Source organism: Phodopus roborovskii, unplaced genomic scaffold (genome assembly GCF_943737965.1).
Source record: "Phodopus roborovskii unplaced genomic scaffold, PHOROB, whole genome shotgun sequence".
Classification (NCBI taxonomy): Eukaryota; Metazoa; Chordata; class Mammalia; order Rodentia; family Cricetidae; genus Phodopus; species Phodopus roborovskii.
This window is the reverse complement of record NW_026126418.1, coordinates 59,702,498-59,722,020: the sequence shown is the minus strand read 5'-3', so window position 1 is coordinate 59,722,020 and position 19,523 is coordinate 59,702,498. Positions and strand designations below refer to the sequence as shown.

Sequence of the window (19,523 nt, the reverse complement as noted above, 5' to 3'; positions counted from 1 at the left end):
GGGAAAACCAAGCCCAGAAGGAGGAATGCCATGTTAGTCTGCCCAGGCTGCCATAACAAAGTGTTCAAGATGAGGAGGCTTTAAAAGATACCTTTTTGTTTTGTTTTCTTTCTGATACCGATAGCCCTGATCTAAAAGCCACCAGACTCTCTTCCAGTCTTATATAAGCCAATTTCATATTTCTCCCATGTTGTTCATAGCAGCCAGAACTAACCAGGAGACTGTATGCTTTCTCTGCGCCTCAAACCTAAAGCCTCAAACAGGAGGCCATTCCCCTTCCCAGTGACTCAGTGGGACCACCTTACTGTAAACTACACCACATGCTTCACTTCAATTATATTGAGTTCCTAATGTGCAAATGTCTATTGCTTTAATGTGGCCATGTTACACAATTTGAATATGGGTAAAACTGAAAGTACTACCTCTTGTTTAGGAAAATGTACCTTCATAGACCAAAAGTATACCTGCTAGAAAAGGGCTCAGAAATTTGCAGGTGCAGCTTTTGGGGCAGCAAATGAAAAGGTTCAGGGAGTAGTGGGATCTGCATTAAAAGCCTTCACAAGAAGTTGTAGGTTGTGTATGCAACCTGGTTTCTGGAATCTGGAACTCAATAGTCCAGAATGCCAAAGGACATCCAAGATTAGGAAGGCCAGAAGTGCAGCATCTCCTGCTCTATGAGGTTTTCTAGGAGCAGCGCCCTTGATCTGCCCAAAATACCTGTGCATGACAAGAGAGGAAACTCAGATGGAAACAATCTGTAATATAGCCAATAGACTCAGTTTTTAAAAACCTTTTCTGTTTGTTGAAATTTCTAGAACACAAACAAAGGAAAACTTACAAATAAATATGTATATTAATTCAACATGAGATTTGTGTTTTTGTGTATAGAGTATGCATCGTGTGGGGGGCAGTGGGTGGGAGTAATAGGTTTCCTTTTTCAGATAACAGTTGCATTCTAATCCTCTTATTTTGTGTCTAGTATTTATTATCCTCAAAAAAGGGGAGTTAAGATATTTATATACAGGACAGGAAAGTAATAAAATGATATTATTTGCTGATATTTATTTATAAAACCAATAAACTTTACCCAATTGTCCTTTGACCATTAAAAAGTTTATAGGACTATTGCATCTCATTAAATGTACAAGTGTTTTGTTGCCCAATAAGTATATGCATGCCCCATAAAGACAGTAAAAATTTCAAAGCAGTCACCTTCTACTCCTGTTAGTAAGGAGAGAAAAAAGGACTATAGATGTTCAGATTGCTTCGAAAAGAAACATATTTTACTATTTTTACATTTGAAGAAGCTACATTGATTAACCACTTTTTTGTGAAGCATTATATAGTGTGTAAATTCTGTATGGTGTCATGTAATTCATGTTCTGATGCATTTCTAACACTGGAAACCAGTTGTGACACTGAGACTATGTTAGCAATCATTTGATTAAATTCTGACCCCAGCTTCCCAGAGTTAGTTCATATTTCATAGGTTCAGAGTTTGATCCTCCTCTGGTGCCCCAACTTCTGCCACCTGCCATTGGTCCCTACTCTGTGATAACTATATTTTAGGATTTCTATTTGATGGTGATTACATGACAGCTGTTCTCAGAACATAAGATATACTTTCCATAGTCTAACCAGCCGATTTGAAAGGACCCGACCCAGTATAGCAATAAGGAAGCTCAATATCATGTGGGAGGGTTGCTGATCAAGCTTAACATGCCCTCAGTACTCTGGGGCCCAGTGTCCAATCCCTGCCCAAACAGCAGGCAGTAGGTAAGATGACAAGTTGAACCATCTGGCCATATGATCTCTCCTGACTTCACCTAAGTCACAGCTTGGAGTAAAGAGCCAATCATATGAGACATTTCTTTCCACATTTTTACTTTGATGCTGTATTAATTAAATTAGAGATATTTCAGTTCCCAATGTCCAAAGAAATGTAAGAGGTGCTTATTATTGAAATGTCAAAAGTCTATTTTGTATACATGAAACTCCATAAAATATACAAAAGTTTCCAAAAGCCTCGAATCTTGTATAAAAATTATTATAGAGTTAAATACTTGGTTTTTCTATTGTAACTCATGATGTGTCCAGTAAAATATCCCTAGTATTGTTTTATTGTCTACAGAATACAAGTTTTATAAAAGTCAATTATAAGCAATATTCTTAAAGATTAATTTTTATAATTTAAATAAATACCATATACTAAACTACATCTAAAGTTGTATGTAATAGAGAAATATTTATTCCTTGGTATGATTAAAAGTTCAATTCAGTGTTTACATTAATAGGAGTAGTTCTTTTTTATCTTTTTTGATTATGTGTTAAAAAACAAAATTGACTTTTAAAATCTTTATTTGTGTGTGTGTGTGTGTGTGTTTTTTTACTTTAGAATTGGATAACATTTCCCTAATGTAGATGTTCTATCACATTAACAAATATCTATTCACGCTCAATAAGGCAACCTATAAAAGACCAAGGTAACAATACCATGGAAGCCCAATTTGGTGGCCTAATGAGCTTATTGGGATACCTTACAATAGTGTGACACAAAGGCAATTATATCAATAATAGCCCATCAAAGCAGGGGCAATGATTCTCAAAAGGTGAAACCTTGGAGTTATTTACATAATTTTCAGGTAGCACAACAGGTTGGAAAGTATGTTCTACTCAGTAATCCTCACTGCCTATTATTCTTTGGGAAAGAAAGGCCCTGTCTATCTGGTAAGATTTAGGGACTTTCCTAGACTTTCAAGTTGCCTCATCAAGTCTTAACAAACTTTTCATCAGAATTTTTCCAAATTTGAAGGATCTTCCTCAAAGATGGAATGTTTGAATTCAGAGAAAAATTCTACAGTGTCTTGAGTATTTAAATTAGTGACTGAGTGTTTGTTCAGCAAGATGTAGGTCCCGGTTCAGACACTAGCATCAATAACAAACAAGAAAAATTCTACACAGTAGCAGAGAAAGTATTCCTGTGAATTAAATACAGGAGTCTGTTTTTTTTTTTTTTCATAGAAAAGAACCAAAGAAAACCCCAAGATGGAAAAGGAAGATAGACTATTCATTTTAAAGTTGTTTTTTTTCCCCAAGGTAGAAGAAGGAGACAAATTGTTTATATCAGGGTTCTTTATACCATTCTGTAAAGGAACTAAGGCACAGAGAATATTATTGTGTTAATTAAAAGTGACCTGTTTGGAAATCTTACTATCTGTCTGGTCCTGATTTCTAAGGTTATGTACAAAATTGGTTTCATTTGGATGATTTGAAGTATGAATGTGATTTCATTTTTATTATTGGTCTGGTTATTGGTAATCAGATGTGGCTGTTTTGTCTTAATCAATGACTTTTTATTTAACAATATTTCATTGTGTTTGTCAAAGAAAATCCATACAGGATTTCCTTTTACCTTGGCTACAAAGTGCTTCTAAGAAGGAAAAAATAAAGTAACAAAAATTGTAAACAACTTCAAAATATTATTTCTTCTACATATATTTTACTGCATTGCTCTCCTCTCCCCCCTTTAGTGTATCTGTGTATGTTGGTTTGTGTGTGTGTGTGTGTGTGTGTGTGTGTGTGTGTGTGTGTATGCATGCATGAACATGTATGCATTTGAGAGTGTATATATCCTCTGATGGAACCCAGAGCCTTGCATGCAGCAGACAAGCACTATATCACTGGGCCATGTTCCCAGTTTATTTGCAATTTTTAAAGTTAGTTTTAATTTAAATTAAAAGCAATCTTATTTTACATAATAATCCCAGTTTCCTCTCCCCTCTGTCCTCCCATTCCATCCCAATCCTCCTATCCCATCCCTTATCCTATCCCATCCCTGCAGGGAGGATGAGACTTCCCATAGTGGATGTCTGTCACATCATTGTGGAAAGACCTAGGCCATTCACCAAGCATCTAGGCTGAGAGAATGGCCCTCCATAGGGAATGGGCTCCCAAAGCCCATTTATGCACTATGGATAAATACTGGTTCCACTGCCAATGTCGCCATAGACTTCCCAACCACCCAATTGACACCCACGTTCAGGGGACCTGGTTTGCTCTTATGCTGGTTCCCCAGCTGTCAGTTAGGGGTCTGTGAGCTCCCACTTGCTCAGGTAAGCTGTTTCTGTGGTTTCACCAGCATGGTTTTGACCCCTTTGCTCATCACTCCTCACTCCAGGTGTTTGGCTCAGTGCTTAGCTGTGAATCTCTGCTTCTGCTTCCATCAGCTACTGGATGAAAGTTCTGTGATGGCAATTAAAGTAGTTATCAGTCTCATTATAGGGGAAGTGCATTTAAGGTAGCCTCTCCACTATTGCTTAGATTCTTAGTTGGGGTTGGCTTTGTGAACTCCAGATTTCCCTAGTGCCAGGTTTCTCTCTAAACCTTCTCTGTTCTTACCCCAATTCAACATTCCTGATCCCTAATGTTCTCTTTCCTCCTCCCCTTCTTCCCTTCTCTTTCTCCTACTTCCCTGCATCTTCTCCCATGCTCCAATTTACACAGGAGATCTTGTCACTTTTCCCTTCTCAGGATTACATGTATTTTTCTCTTAGGATCCTCATTGTTACCTAGCTTCTCTGGGGTTGTGGATTATAAACTGGTTATCCTTTGCTCTATTATGAGTGAGTACTTACCATGTTTTCTTTCTGTGCCTGGGATACCTCACTTAAGATGGTTTCTTCTAGTTTCACCCATTTGCCTTCAAATTTCTAGATGTCATTGCTTTTTTCCACTGTATAGTACTCCACTGTGTAAATGCACCACATTGTCTTTATCCATTCCTCAGCTGAGGGGCATTTAGGTTGCTTCCAGGTTCTAGCTATTACAAGTAATGCTGCTATAAACAGTGGAACAGATATCCTTGTGCATCCTTTGGGTAATTGCCTAACAGTGAAATTGCTGGGTCTTGAGATAGACTGATTACCAATTATCTGAGAAATTGACATACAGTTTTCCAATGTGGCTGTACAAGTGTCACTCTTTCTCCATATCCTCTCTAGCATAAAACTGTCTTTGTTTTTTTTTTTTTTTTTGTTTTTTGTTTTTTTAGCCATTCTGATAGGAGTAAGATGGTATCTCAGAGTTGTTTGATTTGCATTTCCCTGAAGATTAAGGTTGTTGAGCAATTTAGGCACCTTTTGGACATTTGTGATTTCTCAATTGAGAATTCTCTATTTAGATCTGTACCTAATTTTTAATAGTATTATATGGTGACTAGCTTCTTGAGTTCTTTGTATATTTTGGAGATATGCCCTCTGTCAGGTGTAGGATTGGTAAAGATCTTTTCCCATTCTGTGGGCTACTGTTTTGTCTTGTAGACTGTGACCTTTGTCTTACAGAAGCTTCTAAGTTTCAAGAGGTTCCATTTATTAATTGTTAATCTCAGTTCTGCTACTAGTGTTATATTCAGGAGGTGATATCCTGTGCCAATATGTTCCAGGCTACTTTCCACTTTCTCTTCTAAGGGGTTTAGTGTCGCTGAATTGATGTTGAGACCTTTAATCCATTTGAACTTAAGTTTTTGGCAGTGAGTCTACACTTTAATGGCTGAGCCATCACTAGACCTGGACTTAAGTTTTGTGCATGGTGATAGATATGGATCTATTTGCAATCTTCTATATGTCAGCATTCAATTATGCCAACACCATTTGTTGAAGATCCTTTCTTTTCTCCATTGTATAATTTTATCTTCTTTGTAAAAATATCAGGTGTTCACAAGTGAGTAGATTAATATCAGGGTCTTTTATTCCATTCTATTGGCTTAACTGTTGGTTTTTGTGCCAATCTCTTTTTATTACTATGTCTATACAGTAGAGCTTGAAGTCAGGAATGGTGATAACTCCAGAAGTTTCTTTATTGTATAGGGTTGTTTTGGCTATCCTGTTTTTTTTTTTTTTTTTTTTTTTCATATAAAGTTGAGTAGTGTTCTTTCAAGGTCTATGAAGAATTGTGCTGGTATTTTGATGTGGATTGAATTGAATCTGTAGATTGCTATTGGTAAGATTGCCATTTTTTACAATGTTGATCCAACCTATCCAAGATCATGGGAGATCTTTCAGTTTCCTGGTATCTTCTTTAATTTCTTACTTTAAAGACTTAAAGTTCTTGCAATGCAGGTCTTTCATTTGTTTGGTTACAGTTACTCCAAGATATTTTATATTTTTTGTGACTACTGTGAAGGGTGATATTTCTCTGATTTCTTTCTCAGCCCCTTTATTGTCTGTATATAGAAGGGCTACTATTTTTTTTAAGTTAATCTTGGGTCCTGACACATTACTGAAGGTCTTTATCAGCTGTAGGAGTTCCCTGGTAGAATTTTTCAGGTGACATATGTAAACTATTATATCATCTGTAAATAGTGAAAGTTTCTCTTCTTCCTTTCCATTTTATATCCCCTTCACCTTCTTTTGTTGTTCTATTGTTCTAGTACAATATTGAAGAGACATGGAGAGAATGGAACCTTTGTTTTGTTTCTGATTTCAGAGGAATCACATTGAGTTTCTCTCCACTTCATTTAATGTTGGCTGTTGGTTTGCTGTATATTCCCTTTATCATGATTAGGTATGTTCCTGTTATCCCTGATTTCTCCAAGACCTTAATCATGAAGGGGTGTTGAATTTTATTCAAAGCTTTTTCAGCATCCAGTGAGATGATCATGTGGTTTTTCTTGTTCAGATTTTTGCTATGGTAGATTACATTGACAGATTTTTTTGTATGTTGAACTATCCCTGAATCTCTGGGATGAAGCCTACTTGATCATGGTGGATGATTTCTTTCATGTTATCTTGGATCTTATTTGCCAGTATTTGATGAGTATTTTTGCATCAATGCTCTTTAGGGAGATTGGTCTGTAGTTCTTTTTCTTAGTTGTATCTTTGTGTGGTTTGAGTACCAAGGTAATTATAGGCTTATAAAGAGAGTTTAGCAATGACCCTTCTGCTTCTATTGTGTGGAACAATTTGAGGAGTGTTGGTATTAGCTCTTCTTAGAATTCTGCACTGAAACCATCTGAACTTTTTTTTTTTTTTTGATTGGGAGACTATTGACAATTGCTTCTATTCCATTAGGGTTTATAGGTCTATTTAAAATGCTTATCTGTTCTTGACTTAACTATTTTCTTTAAATTTTCCAGTTTTGTGGAATACATGTTTCCAAAGTATGGCCTGATGATCCTCTGGCTTTCCAGTCTGTAGTTAAGTCCCCCTTTTCATTTCTGATTTTGTTAATTTGCATATTATCTCCTGCCTTTTGGTTTTGATAAAGGCTTGTCAATCCTGTTGATTTTTTTCACAGAACAACTCTTTGTTTCATTGATTCTTTGTTTTATTTTGTTTCTACTTTATTGATTTCAGCCTTCAATTTGATTATTTGGTGGTGTCTACTTTTCTCTGGTGAGTTTGTTGCTTCTTGTTCTAGAGTTTTAAGGTGTGCTGATAATTCTTTCATGTGGGCACTTGGTGCTATGAACTTTTCTCTTAACACTGCTTTCAAAGTACTCATAAGTTTGGGTATGTTGCACCTTCATTTTCATTGAATTTTAGAAAGTCCTTAATTTCTATATTTCTTCCTTGACCCAGGAGTGATATAATTGAGCACTGTTCAATTTCCATAAGTTTGTAGGCTTTCTGCAATTTGTGTTGTTTTTGAATTCTAACTTTAAACCATAGTGATCTGATAGGATATAAGGGGTTTGGCCCAACTTTGGTGGTGCATGCCTTTAAACCCAGTACTTGGGAGACAGTTTGAGGGCAGCTTGGTCTACAGAGCTAGTTCCAGGACAAGCTCCAAAGCAATACAGAGAAACCCTGTCTTGAAAAACAAATAAACAAACAAAACAATAACAACAAAAAGATATAAGGCGTTATTCCATTTTTTTTTTTTTTTTTTTTTTTTTTGTTGAGATTTGCTTTGTTGCCAAGTATATGGTCAATTTTAGAGAAGGTTCCATGTAGTGCTGAGGAAAAAAAATGTATATTCTTTTGTATTGGAATGGAATATGGAATATTATATAGATGTCTGTTAACCACAATTGAGTAATAACTTCTGTTAGTTAATTTATTTCTTTGTTAAGTTTCTGTCTGATGGTTCTGTCTAGTGGTGAGAGTGGGATGTTGAAGTCTCCCACTATAAGTATGTGGGATTTCATGTGTGATTTGGGTTTTAGTAATGTTTCTTTTACGAATGTTGCTGCCTTTGTATTTGGGGCATGGATGTTTAGAATTGAGACTTCATCTTGGTGGATTTTTTCCTGTGATGAATATGTAATGACCTTCATCTCTTTTGATTACTTTAAGTTTGAAGTCTAATTTGTTACATAATAGGATAGCTAAAATAGCTTGTTTCTTAGGTCCATTGGATTGGAAAATCTTTTCCCAACCCTTTACTCTGAGGTAATATCTGTCTTTGAAGGTAAGGTATATTTTTTGTTTGCATAGAAGGATGGATTTTTGTCTTCATGTTTCTTTCGTTCTTTCTGTTACCCTGTTTCTTTATATAGGGATATTAATGATGATTCATTGTTGATTCCTGTTATTGTTGGATATGGAGGTGGTGGTATTGTGTGTGTGTGTGTGTGTGTGTGTGTGTTTGTTTATTTGCTTGCTTTTGGTAAAATGGGATTATCTATTGCCTATATTTTTGTGAGTGTAGCTAACTTCCTTGGCTTGCAGTTTTCCTTCTAGTACTTTATGTAGGGCTGAATTTGGAGATATGTATTGTTTAAATGTGGATTTGTCATGGAAATTATTGTTTCCTCTATCTATAGTGATTGTAAGTTTTACTGGCTATAGTCGTCTGGGCTGGCATCTGTGGTCTCTTAAGGTTTGTAGATCATATATCCAGGATCTTCTGTCTTACAGAGTTTCCATTAAGAAGTCAAGTGTAATTCTGATAGGTCTGTCTGTATATGTTACTTGGCCTTTTTCCTTTGTAGCTCTTAATATTCTTTCTTTATTCTGTATGTTTGGTGTTTTGATTATGATGTGGTGCGGGGACTTTATTTATTTATTTATTTATTTATTTATTTATTTATTTATTTATTTGGTACACTCTATTTGCTGTCCTGTAATATTCTTGTACTTTCATTGGCATGCCCTTCTTGGGGTTGAGAAAGTTTTCTTCTAGGATTTTGTTGAATATGTTTTTTGCTACTTTGAGGGGAACTTCTTCATCTTCTCTATCTATTGTTCTTAGGTTTAGTCTTTTCACGGTGTTCCATATTTCCTGGATGTTTTGTGTTAAATATTTGTTGGACTTAACACTTTCTTTGGTGGACGAATCTATTTCCTCTAGTGAGACTCCATTCAATCTCTTGTATTCTGTTGGTTATGCTTGTATCTGTAGTTGATTTGCCCATATTTTCTATTTCCATCATTCTCTCAGTTTGTGTTTTCTTTATTGCCTCTATTTCAGTTTTCAAGTCTTCAGCTATTAGATTTTTTTTTCTTTACCTGTTTGATTATTTTTCCTTGGTTTTCTTTGTTTTCTTGGGATCTCTTTTCCTCTAATTGGTGTAAGTAGGGCCTGTGCCTTAGGTGGTTGATCTTGCTTTCCCAGTGGGGGCAGGGTCAAGTCTCTCAAGATGGCAGATGCAATGCTGGATGGTTTGAGGCTGCCTCCAAGTCTCCAGGAGTTTGGTGGGTGGGATGGGGTGATCTGCCCAGGTCATGGGCCTCCAATAAGGGTGGGAGGTGGTGAAGCAGACACAGTGAAAGAAGGAGAAGACCTGTCACTCACCTCTTCCAGTGGGGGCAAGGCCAAGGCTCCAATTTGCCAGTTTTATTAATTTTATATGGTTTCATAAGACATTTTAAACTTTTGGTAGAAGATGATACTACAGCTTAAAATCAGGAAATAATTAACAAAACAGTGAAGTGTAATAAAAGCCAAATTACTTTTCATTGCTAAATGTTGCAAAAGCAGAGATACATCTTATTCTGATCATTGTTGGATCTTCTAGTTACTTTAAAACATAGTCTTTAGTTTAACATGTCTTCTAAAAGAAGTAATAGTAGGGCAGTAACAGTTATTATATGTACATATGTATACATTGATGGCTCTAGAGTGAACAGAAAAAGAGACAATAAAAGCTATATTTATTCAAAGAACTTCAATTTTTTATATAAATAAAAACTATTAATGAAAGATCTTATATAAAGACAACAATTCCATAACACATGGAACATGGGGTGACTTTCCTTATAATTAATGTCATATTATCAAGGTGCTAGAAATAGATGTGCTGGAGAATACTATTAGGATCATTATTAAGTCTACTTCCCCTGGATACATAAAAATCAACAAAGGCCAGATGCATGTACTTGATATTTGGAAAATGTAATATGAGCAAATTTCCTTTATGAAACTTGGGGTTGACCAAAGAGGAGGAATGGTCCTCAGGTAATCTGCCTCAACTCTCCCAGACCCTCTTCAATACTCTGGCCATCCCTATGGGCCATAGAAATTTGCAACTAGAAAAAGGTCCTTGGGGCTTTGCCTAATTGCAGTCCTGACATCAAATGCACAATAGCATTTTCATCTGCTTAATAAAGGAGAGGGAAGGTGATATGACAGTCCATGTTGGACTCTCTTACCAGACGGTAAGCAGCTTGGGGACTTGCTCATTTCAACTTGCAAAAACTTTAAAATTATATTGGGATTATAGAGACAAAGAAGGATATTAGTTATGAACTTGGGTCTCCCATGTTTGATTTATGGGGAATGTTTTATAAACAGTGCTTCCAAATGTAATTCTGAACAAAAAAATATCATTATTTGTGAGACTTGGCTAGTTCTATTTGGCTATCAGTTTTCATATTGATACAATGAAGGAAACCCACAATAGATTCCTCATCTCATTGCTAAGAAGGCTGTGTGAAATAATACAAGCTGAAGATTTCAATATGTTGGTGAACTTCCTGGACAGAGTCTGTGATGGTTCATCGCTCTTTAGAATCCCAGGAGTGGCTGTTCAAACATTTCCGAAATTAAAAAGGATCTGTTCAGAGTAATGGCTCCATAAGTATTACTTTGCCAGGCTTCAATATAAGGAGGCAGTGGCAGTGTTTGTGTTTAGTTACCAAAAACAAGCGGGGAACACTCACCTAAGATAAAGCAACTCCAGTTTTGACATTTATCGAAGAAAAATCACAGGTGGTTCCTTAATGGGAGCAGCCTCCCAAGGCTTACGCTTTCAGGAAGCTTCAAAAAAATCTATGCTCTGAATAATTTTAGGTCATGATGTTTCCTCATTAATTCCAAGAAGGCTCTTAGGACAGGAAAGGGAACAAGGAGAGGCAACTTGAAAGAGTTTCATTTAACTTAAACAATTTATCTCTTAGGTAATATTGAAATACTGTAGAACTGTGTTGTTTTCAGAGATACAACTTGAACCCATGAGGTCAATTAGATAAACTTCCTTTTGAAAATAAACTAAAAATTAGTTCAGTTGGCATTACTGTGATGTTAAGAATAACTTATTCTTAAGTACCTTTAGTTATACTCACAGTAAACATTTCTCTTAGTGTTTCAAGACTTTAATTCTAGCATCTCTCCTGGGTATACCTGGGTATGCATATTTGCATCTTAAATAAATAGACCCTGTCTTTGGATAGGCTCAGTAGTAGGTTAGGAAGGCATTTGGTGAAGTGCTCTCGTAGATTTCATATGTAGTAGTCAAAGTTGGGATAATAGTATGAGAAAAATAATCTTCTAAGTACTGAGAGTCTGTTGACAAAGAATTGGTTCAATAATGAGTGTGCCCTTGAAAGTGGGGGAGAAATGCCATGAGTAAGCTCAGCTGTAGATCTCTGCATCTGCTTTAATCAACTACTGGATGAAGGTTCTATAATGAAAACTAAAGTAATCATCAATCTCATTACAGGGGAAGGCCATTTCAAACACCCTATCCACTATTTCTTAGAGTCTTAGCTGGAGTCATTCTTGTGGATTCCTAGGAATTTCCCTGGTGCCAGATTTCTCGATTTCTCACTAACCTCTTAAAGGCTCCATCTATGAGGTATCTTTTTTCTTGCTCTACCTCTGTGTCATTCTTCCAACTCTACCACCCAGTTCCTTCATGTACTTTTGTGCCTTCCCTCTTCCTCTTTTCCCTCCTCTCCCACCCATAGCCCTCCTCCCACACTCCCAATTTACTCAGGAAATCTTGTTTATTTCCCTGTCCCAGGGGGATGCCTTGTATGTACTTCTTAAGGTCCTTCTTGTTACCTAGCTTTTCTGTCGTTGTGGACTGTATGTTTGTTATCCTTTGCTTTAATTCTAAAATCCACTTATGCGTGAGTACATGCTATGTTTGTCTTTCTGGGTCTAAGTTACCTCACTCAGGATGTTTTTTGTTTGTTTGTTTTGTTTTGTTTTTCTAGATCCATCCATTTGCCAGCAAATTTCAAGATGCCATTGCTTTTTAACCAATAAGTAGACTCCATTGTATGAATGTACCACATTTCCTATATCCATTTCTTGGTTGAGGGTCATCTAGGTTGTTTCCAGGTTCTGGCTATTATGAATGATGCTGCTATTAACATAAGACAAATGTCCTTGTGGTATGATTGTGGATCCTTTGAGTATATACAAGAGTGGGATTGCTGGGTCTTGAGTTATTGATTTGCAGTTATATGACATACCACTGATTTCCAAAGTGACTATACAAGTTTGCACTCCTGCCAGCAATAAAGGAATGTTGCCTTTACTCAACATCCTCTCCACGATAAGTTGTCATTAGTGTTTTTTATTTTATCCATTCTGAAAGGTGTAAGATGGTGTCTCAGATTTGTTTTGATTTACATTTCTCTGATGGCTATGGATGTTGGACAGTTCACTAAGTATCTTTTTACCCATTTGAGATTATTCTGTTGAGAGTTTTTGTTTCTATCTGTATCTCAATTTTTAATTAGATTATTCATTATTTTGATGTCCAGTTTCTTGAGTTCTTTATATATTTTGGAGATCAGCCCTCCATCAGATGTGGAGTTGGTAAAGATCTTTCCCCATTCTGTAGGCTGTTGTTTTGTGTTGTAGACTGTGTCTTTTGCCTTACAGAAGCTTCTCAGTTTCAGGGGTTCCCATTTATTAATTGTTGTTCTCAGTGTCTGTGCTACTAGTGATATATTCAGGAAGTGATCCTTGTGCCAATGTGCCACTTTCTCATCTTTGAGGTTCAGTATGGCTGGATTTATATTGAGGCCTTTGATCCATTTGGACTTGAGATTTATTCATGGTGATAACCATGCATGTATTTTCATTGTTCTACACTCTGTTATACCAGCATTATTTGTGGAAGATGCTTTCTTTTTTCTATTGTATACTTTTAGATTCTTTGTCAAAAATCTTGTGTTCATAGGTATGTGGGTTCATAGATCCCTTTGGTTCACCTGTCTATTTTTGTGCCACTACCAAGCTGTTTTGATTAGTGTAGATCTATAGTAGAGCTTGAATTCATGGATGGTGATCTCTCTGGAAATTCCTTTATAGTATCAGATTTGTTTGGCTGTCCTGGGTTTTTTTCCCTATGAAGTTAAGTATTGTTCTTTCAAGGTCTGTGATGCATTGTGCTGTGATTTTGATGGCAATTGCATTGAATCTGTACATTGCTTTTGGTTAGATTGCCATTTTTACTATGTTGATTCTACATATCCAAGCAAAAGACACCTTTCCATTTTCTGATACTTTCTTCAATTTCTGTCTTCAGAGACTTAAAGTCATACAGATCTTTCATTTGTTTGGTTAGAGTTACTCCAATGTATTTTATGCTGTTTATTGCTATTGTGAAGGATGATGTTTCTCTCATTTCTTTCTCAGCCCATTTATCATCTGTATAGGAGGGCTTCTAATTTCTTTGGGTTAGTCTTGTATCCTGCCACATTACTGAAGGTGTTTATCAACTGTAGGAATTCCCTGGTAGAATTTTTTTTAAAATCACTTATGTATACTGTCACAATACCTGCAAATAGCAGAATTTTAACTTCTTCCTTTCCAATTTGTATCCCTTTGGTCCCCTTTTGATATCTTATTACTCTAGCTAGAACTTCAAGTACTATATTAAACTATAAAATACTTAAGTGGTATAGGTCTATTCAAATTTTCATCTGGTTGTTTTTTTTTCTGCTTCATCTGCACTAGGTTATTCAGGTCTTGCTGCTATAGAACCACTACTTTCTGGTTTGGTCATATTGCTCTTTATGCTGTTGACTTTTTCTTCTTCTTTTTCTTTTTCTTTTTCATCTTCTTCTTCTTTTCTTCTTCTTCTTCTTCATCATCATCATCATCATCATCATCATCTTCATCTTATTTTTGGCAGAAGTAATTTATTCCACACTTGTACTGTGAATTTTTGACATTATTCACTTTAACCATTTTCTTTTTTATTTATTATTTTTTACATTCCAGTCCCAGTTCCACATACCTCCTCTCCTCCTATCCCTCCAACACCCACCACACCTCCCATCTGCTCCTTGGGGAGGGTTAGGTCTCTCCTAAGCACCCTAGTCAGTCTACTAAGTCTGTCCCACTAAGTCTGTTTGTGCACTAGAGTAAGATCTTGGGTCCACTGCCAGTGGCTTTATATATTGCCCCAGCTGCACTATTGTCACCAATATTATAGGAGTCTAGTTTGGTCTTATACAGGTTCCCCTTTTGTTAGACTGGAGTCAATGATCTCACGTTGACTCCTAGACATCAAAATACCAAATAATCCCATTAAAAATGGGGTACAGATCTAACCAGAGAATTATCAACATAAAAGTCTCAAATGGTGGAAAGACACTTCAGGGACTGCTCAACATCCTTAGCCATCAGGAAGATGCAAATCAAAACAACTCTCAGATACCATCTTACATGGATCATAATAATAGCTAAGATCAAAAACACTAATGACAGCTTATGTTCAAGAGGATGTTAAGAAAGGGAAATAATCTTCCATTGCTGGTAGGAGTGCAAACTTGTACCACCACTGTGGAAATCAGTATGGAGATTTCTCAGAAAATTAGGAATCAACCTACCTCAAGACCCTGCCTGAAATACCACTTTTTGGTATATAGCCAAAGGAAGCACATTACACAACAAGTACATTTGCTCAACTCAACTGTGTTAATAACAAAGTTGTTCACAATAGCCAGAACTTGGAAACAACCTAGATGTCCCTCAACTGAAGAATGGATAAATAAAATGTGATACATTTACACAATGGAATACTACTCGGTGATAACAAACAATGATATCCTAAATTTGCAGGCAAAATTGTAAGGTGAGTTTTCTGGCACAACAGGTCCCACCATCACTTCAGCCCCAAAATGAACACACAGATGCTATATTAACTATGAAACCATTGTCCAGTGAGTAGTGTTTCTAGTTGGCTAATTCTGTCTTAATTGTTAACCCATTTCTATCAATCTATGTATTGCCATGAGGCTGTGGCTTATCAGGTTATGCCCAGCATGGTGTTACTCCTTTGACAGCCTACACATTGGGACAGAATTAGAAAAAAACATCCTGAGTGAGATAACCCAGACCCAGAAAGACAAATATAGTTTGTACTCACTTATAAGTGGATATCAGACATGAAAAAAGATACCCAGCCTACAATCCACAACCCCAGAGAAGCTAGAATCCTCTTCCAGAAATGGATGGAAGCATATGCATAAATCTACAATTAACCATTGGGCCAAATTCCTGGAGTACAATCAATGTTGAAGGTATTCTTACACTGACATCTATCCATCGCTTTAGTACAGATGGAATCTGTGCTTCAGGGTGGCCCTCTTCTCCAATTGGTGCAGGTGGGGCCTGTGGCTTATGTGACTGCTCCTCCTCCAGGAGCAGTTGGACCTGTGGCTTAGTTGATCGCTTCTCCAGGTGCAGGTGGGACCAAGGCTCCAGTGGTCAATGATGTAGTGGGGAATTATTGGGGGTGTAGGGAAGTTGCTGCTAGGTCTCTTGGAGTTGGTTGGTTGGGGGTAGAATTCTGGAAGTCCCACTGGGAGCTAGGGCCTAGAGAGTAAGGTTGTCCAGCTGGGATCTCAGATACTCATCTCCTCCATGTACAGCCCTAGTCACTTCTGTAGACCTGGTGATACATCTTCACCACATCAAGCCCTACCTACACCTGCACTAAGAACCCTTGGTTTAGACCAAGAAAGTGATATATCAAGGAAGATGTAGCCTTGCAGACAAGGGCCAGGATATTGCTTAATCTGAGGTGTTGGGGGAATGGGTCTTCCCATGTCCTAAGGACAGCAGGGTACATGCTTGTGTTGGTGCATTGAGTTCAGCCACTCAGAGAAGCTTTAGCATTTTTACACTTGCCAACTTAAATGCTGTGTGAGGTTGTATTTCACTGTGTAGCTAGAGGGATTTTCCAGGATCTCATAACACTCCTCTCTCTCCCCTACCCCCCAAGGGTGTAGGTTTTAGAGGCATATACCAGCACTGCATCCAGATACATTTATTTTGTCAGCACTTGGTCTTACTCTATGTTGCTAAGGCTAGCCTTGATTTTTCTGTGAACTACTTGCTTTTCTCCCAATTGTTGGAATTCTAGCTGGTGAGTTTTCTTTTTCTTTCCTTCTTTTCTTTCCTTTCTACCTTTTTTTTTTTTTTTTTTTGCAACAGAATTTCATTGTGTAACCAACTTATGTGTTTCTAAAGGGAACTCTATCACAAGTATGCCTGTGTGTAAAAAGTGTATGACTAGCATCACTTATTTTCTCTAAAAGCTTTATGATTGATATTTTCCTCAGTGTCAGTGAGGAAATCATTTCCATTAAATAGGTCTAGTTTGTTATGGTTCTTTTTTAAGAAAACATCTGGAAAGTTGAACCCCCAGAAGGTATGAAAGTGTCTTTGAGTCACATCACAAGTGTAGGCTCTGTCTCCCATCTACTTCCAATTATCCAAACTTGGGAGTCAGGTCCTATGGTGTATAGGTAACAGATTTGTTAATTTTGCATGTTTTCATCAGATGGTATACATTGAGTTTATCTTTTTATCCCCATCAATCAGAGATTCAGAAAGGTATTTGAGCTGTGGTATTTGGCCATGCAGCTCTTGTGTCTTGACAGCTAGGACCAATCTCACCATGGTAACAATGAGATACATTTGGCAGAGTTGACTTCTGTTAATGAAGATAAACTTTAGTTTGGTGTCATGAACAACCAACTTTAAAAATATGATTAACCTTAATATTCTAAGCTTATTTTGAAGATGTATACACATAATAGTACTCTTTGGAGATTTTGCATACTAACAATAGTATAAATAACTCTGAGCTTGTGGGTTATAGAAAATGATTATTATTTACGTTTTGTTATTCATAGCATCAAAAGGGGAATACAATATTTTAACTGTCTATATGGATGTAATTCCAGGTATAACTTGGTAAATGGGTCATGTGGGGATCCTCCATTTTCATAGTGACATGTCAATGTAACCTTATCTCTAATGACATTGATATGATCACGTAATGTTACAGCCTCGTTTTCCAACCACATTCCAAACCAATAAGAAAATCTCAAATATGATGCATTTTGTTATTTTCCAGGAGCCCATGAAAAAGAAATAGTTCTAATGAATGCTTTGACTATTAATTTACATCTTCTACTGGTAATGTATCATTTTCATCTGTGGTTTGAGTTCTCCCATTTGCATAATATGATATGTTTCAAAGAATCTTAAATTCATAAGGCTATTCTAACGGGCTATTTATTAACATGTGAGATTATTTACATTTTCACCAGGATATTCTAGACCATGATGTCATGGTTCCCTCTTAATCATAGAAGAGTTGCTTCTTACAAAGAACTTTAGAGTAATGAGTTCTTATCACAGAGCAGAAGGAAAATAGTAGTAGTACTTGAAAGTAAAAAAATTGATTCGTAAGAATGCTTACTGGTTGGTCAGTTCCCTATGCTGGAAAAAAAAGTTGATTGTTACTAACGTTATACTAAAATGCACCAAATATATTTCACTGTTAGCACCATGTGATCCATCATAGTTATCAAAACAAAAGTGCTACATGACAAAATACATGACAAAGGTTAAATACCTTTGTGGTTCATTCATACATAGGGACAAAAAAGACAAACTAAATGGCACACCCTGATGGAAACATACAAGAATATGTTTCCAAGCCATACATCCTTAGTTTTGACTCCCAACTAATTACTTAGTATCTGTTTAATGTTGATCAAAAATTTCAGTGTCTCTGAGAAATAGTATTTCCCTTTGTAATGAATGGGGTAACAGTGTCTTCCTCATAGATGTGCAGCACTCAATGAGGTAATATGTGAAAATTAATTTAACAACTTGGTCAATGATGACCTTCCTGTTGAAAGGTGTTGTCATCTGTATCAGAATCTGTACCAAGCTGTTGTTCAGGGACTTCATGGAGAAATGAAAGGGCCAGTGATCAGTAGTATACCCTGGCTGGTTCCTCTATGATGGACAGGACTTCTGTGAGATGATAGAGGCACATTTAGCTGTACCTAAACCAAAATACCATAAAGCAAACAATCATCAAAAGGGAAATTTAATAAAGGGAACCAAATTGGCAGTGTAAGATATGTAAATAAGACACACACAGAACAAGTTATTTCAGCCTCACTCCAGAGAAATTACCTTTAAATGCTTAAGAAGATAAATTTTCAATTAACATTTAGGTAAAGCCTTAGAATATGTTTTTATCTGCTTTACATTTTCCTCTGAGTTTGTTTTCCATTGATAAATGTAATGAGCCAGTATCTTCACCCTCTTCATAATTCATTGGAAACTAGGCTAATTGGAAAGATACCCCTGTCAGGTATCTTAGATGTTTAATTAATTAATGTCTTTAAAAATGTTGGCGCTTACAATATGAGAGTGTGGCATAAGGGAGCAAATGAGTAAATTGTGTGTTAATGCTTCTCGATAACTCTGTTTCATTGTAGTTATCATTCTTTAAGCCTACACCAAAGCGGCACAAGATTCTTCTAGAAGCCAAAGCCTTTCCTTCTGATCATGTAAGCATTTTTTTTTAAATTATATTTATGTTCTTTCTACTCTTCCTAACGGGACATATCATTTTTCTGACTTGAATGTTTATTCGCTAGTTATTTCCAAGTAAGCTGACTAAAAAAGATCTGTCAACTGCTTTTGATTTAAGTTTTTTTTCTAGATAGTAGATTTATTTCTTTTGTTCAAGTAAAACATGTGTTCAGGGAAAAAAGGACTGAATGGAGACATTGATTTATTAGTCCTTTTAAAGATGTTGAGCAAATTGTTCCCTAAATCAAGTGTGGTTATAAATGTTTTATTAATTCCTGTTGCTGTTTGATTTTATAAAATGAAATCGATAGGAATTCCACTGCTTAATCCTTAGCAATGTTAAATTGTCATATGAACTTGAATTTGCATCACTTTTGTCATAGTATGCTAGTAATATTTATTGATTCCTTTCTATGAAAAAACTATGAAAGATTTAAAATACTGATGCACAGAAATGGCTAAGTCTGCAAAGAGGTTGCTACACAGGCATA

General features: G+C 36.4%; 1 protein-coding gene across 1 annotated transcript in view; it reads left to right on the top strand.

Annotated features, from left to right (window-relative positions):
* Kynu (kynureninase) overlaps window positions 1-19,523 on the top strand; it is a 136,762-nt gene that overhangs the window by 43,008 nt on the left and 74,231 nt on the right. Inside the window, exons 5-6 of the mRNA XM_051184741.1 lie at window positions 17,552-17,613; window positions 18,936-19,007. Coding sequence (XP_051040698.1) covers window positions 17,552-17,613; window positions 18,936-19,007 — 134 coding nt within the window. The remainder of the gene's footprint in view (window positions 1-17,551; window positions 17,614-18,935; window positions 19,008-19,523) is intronic.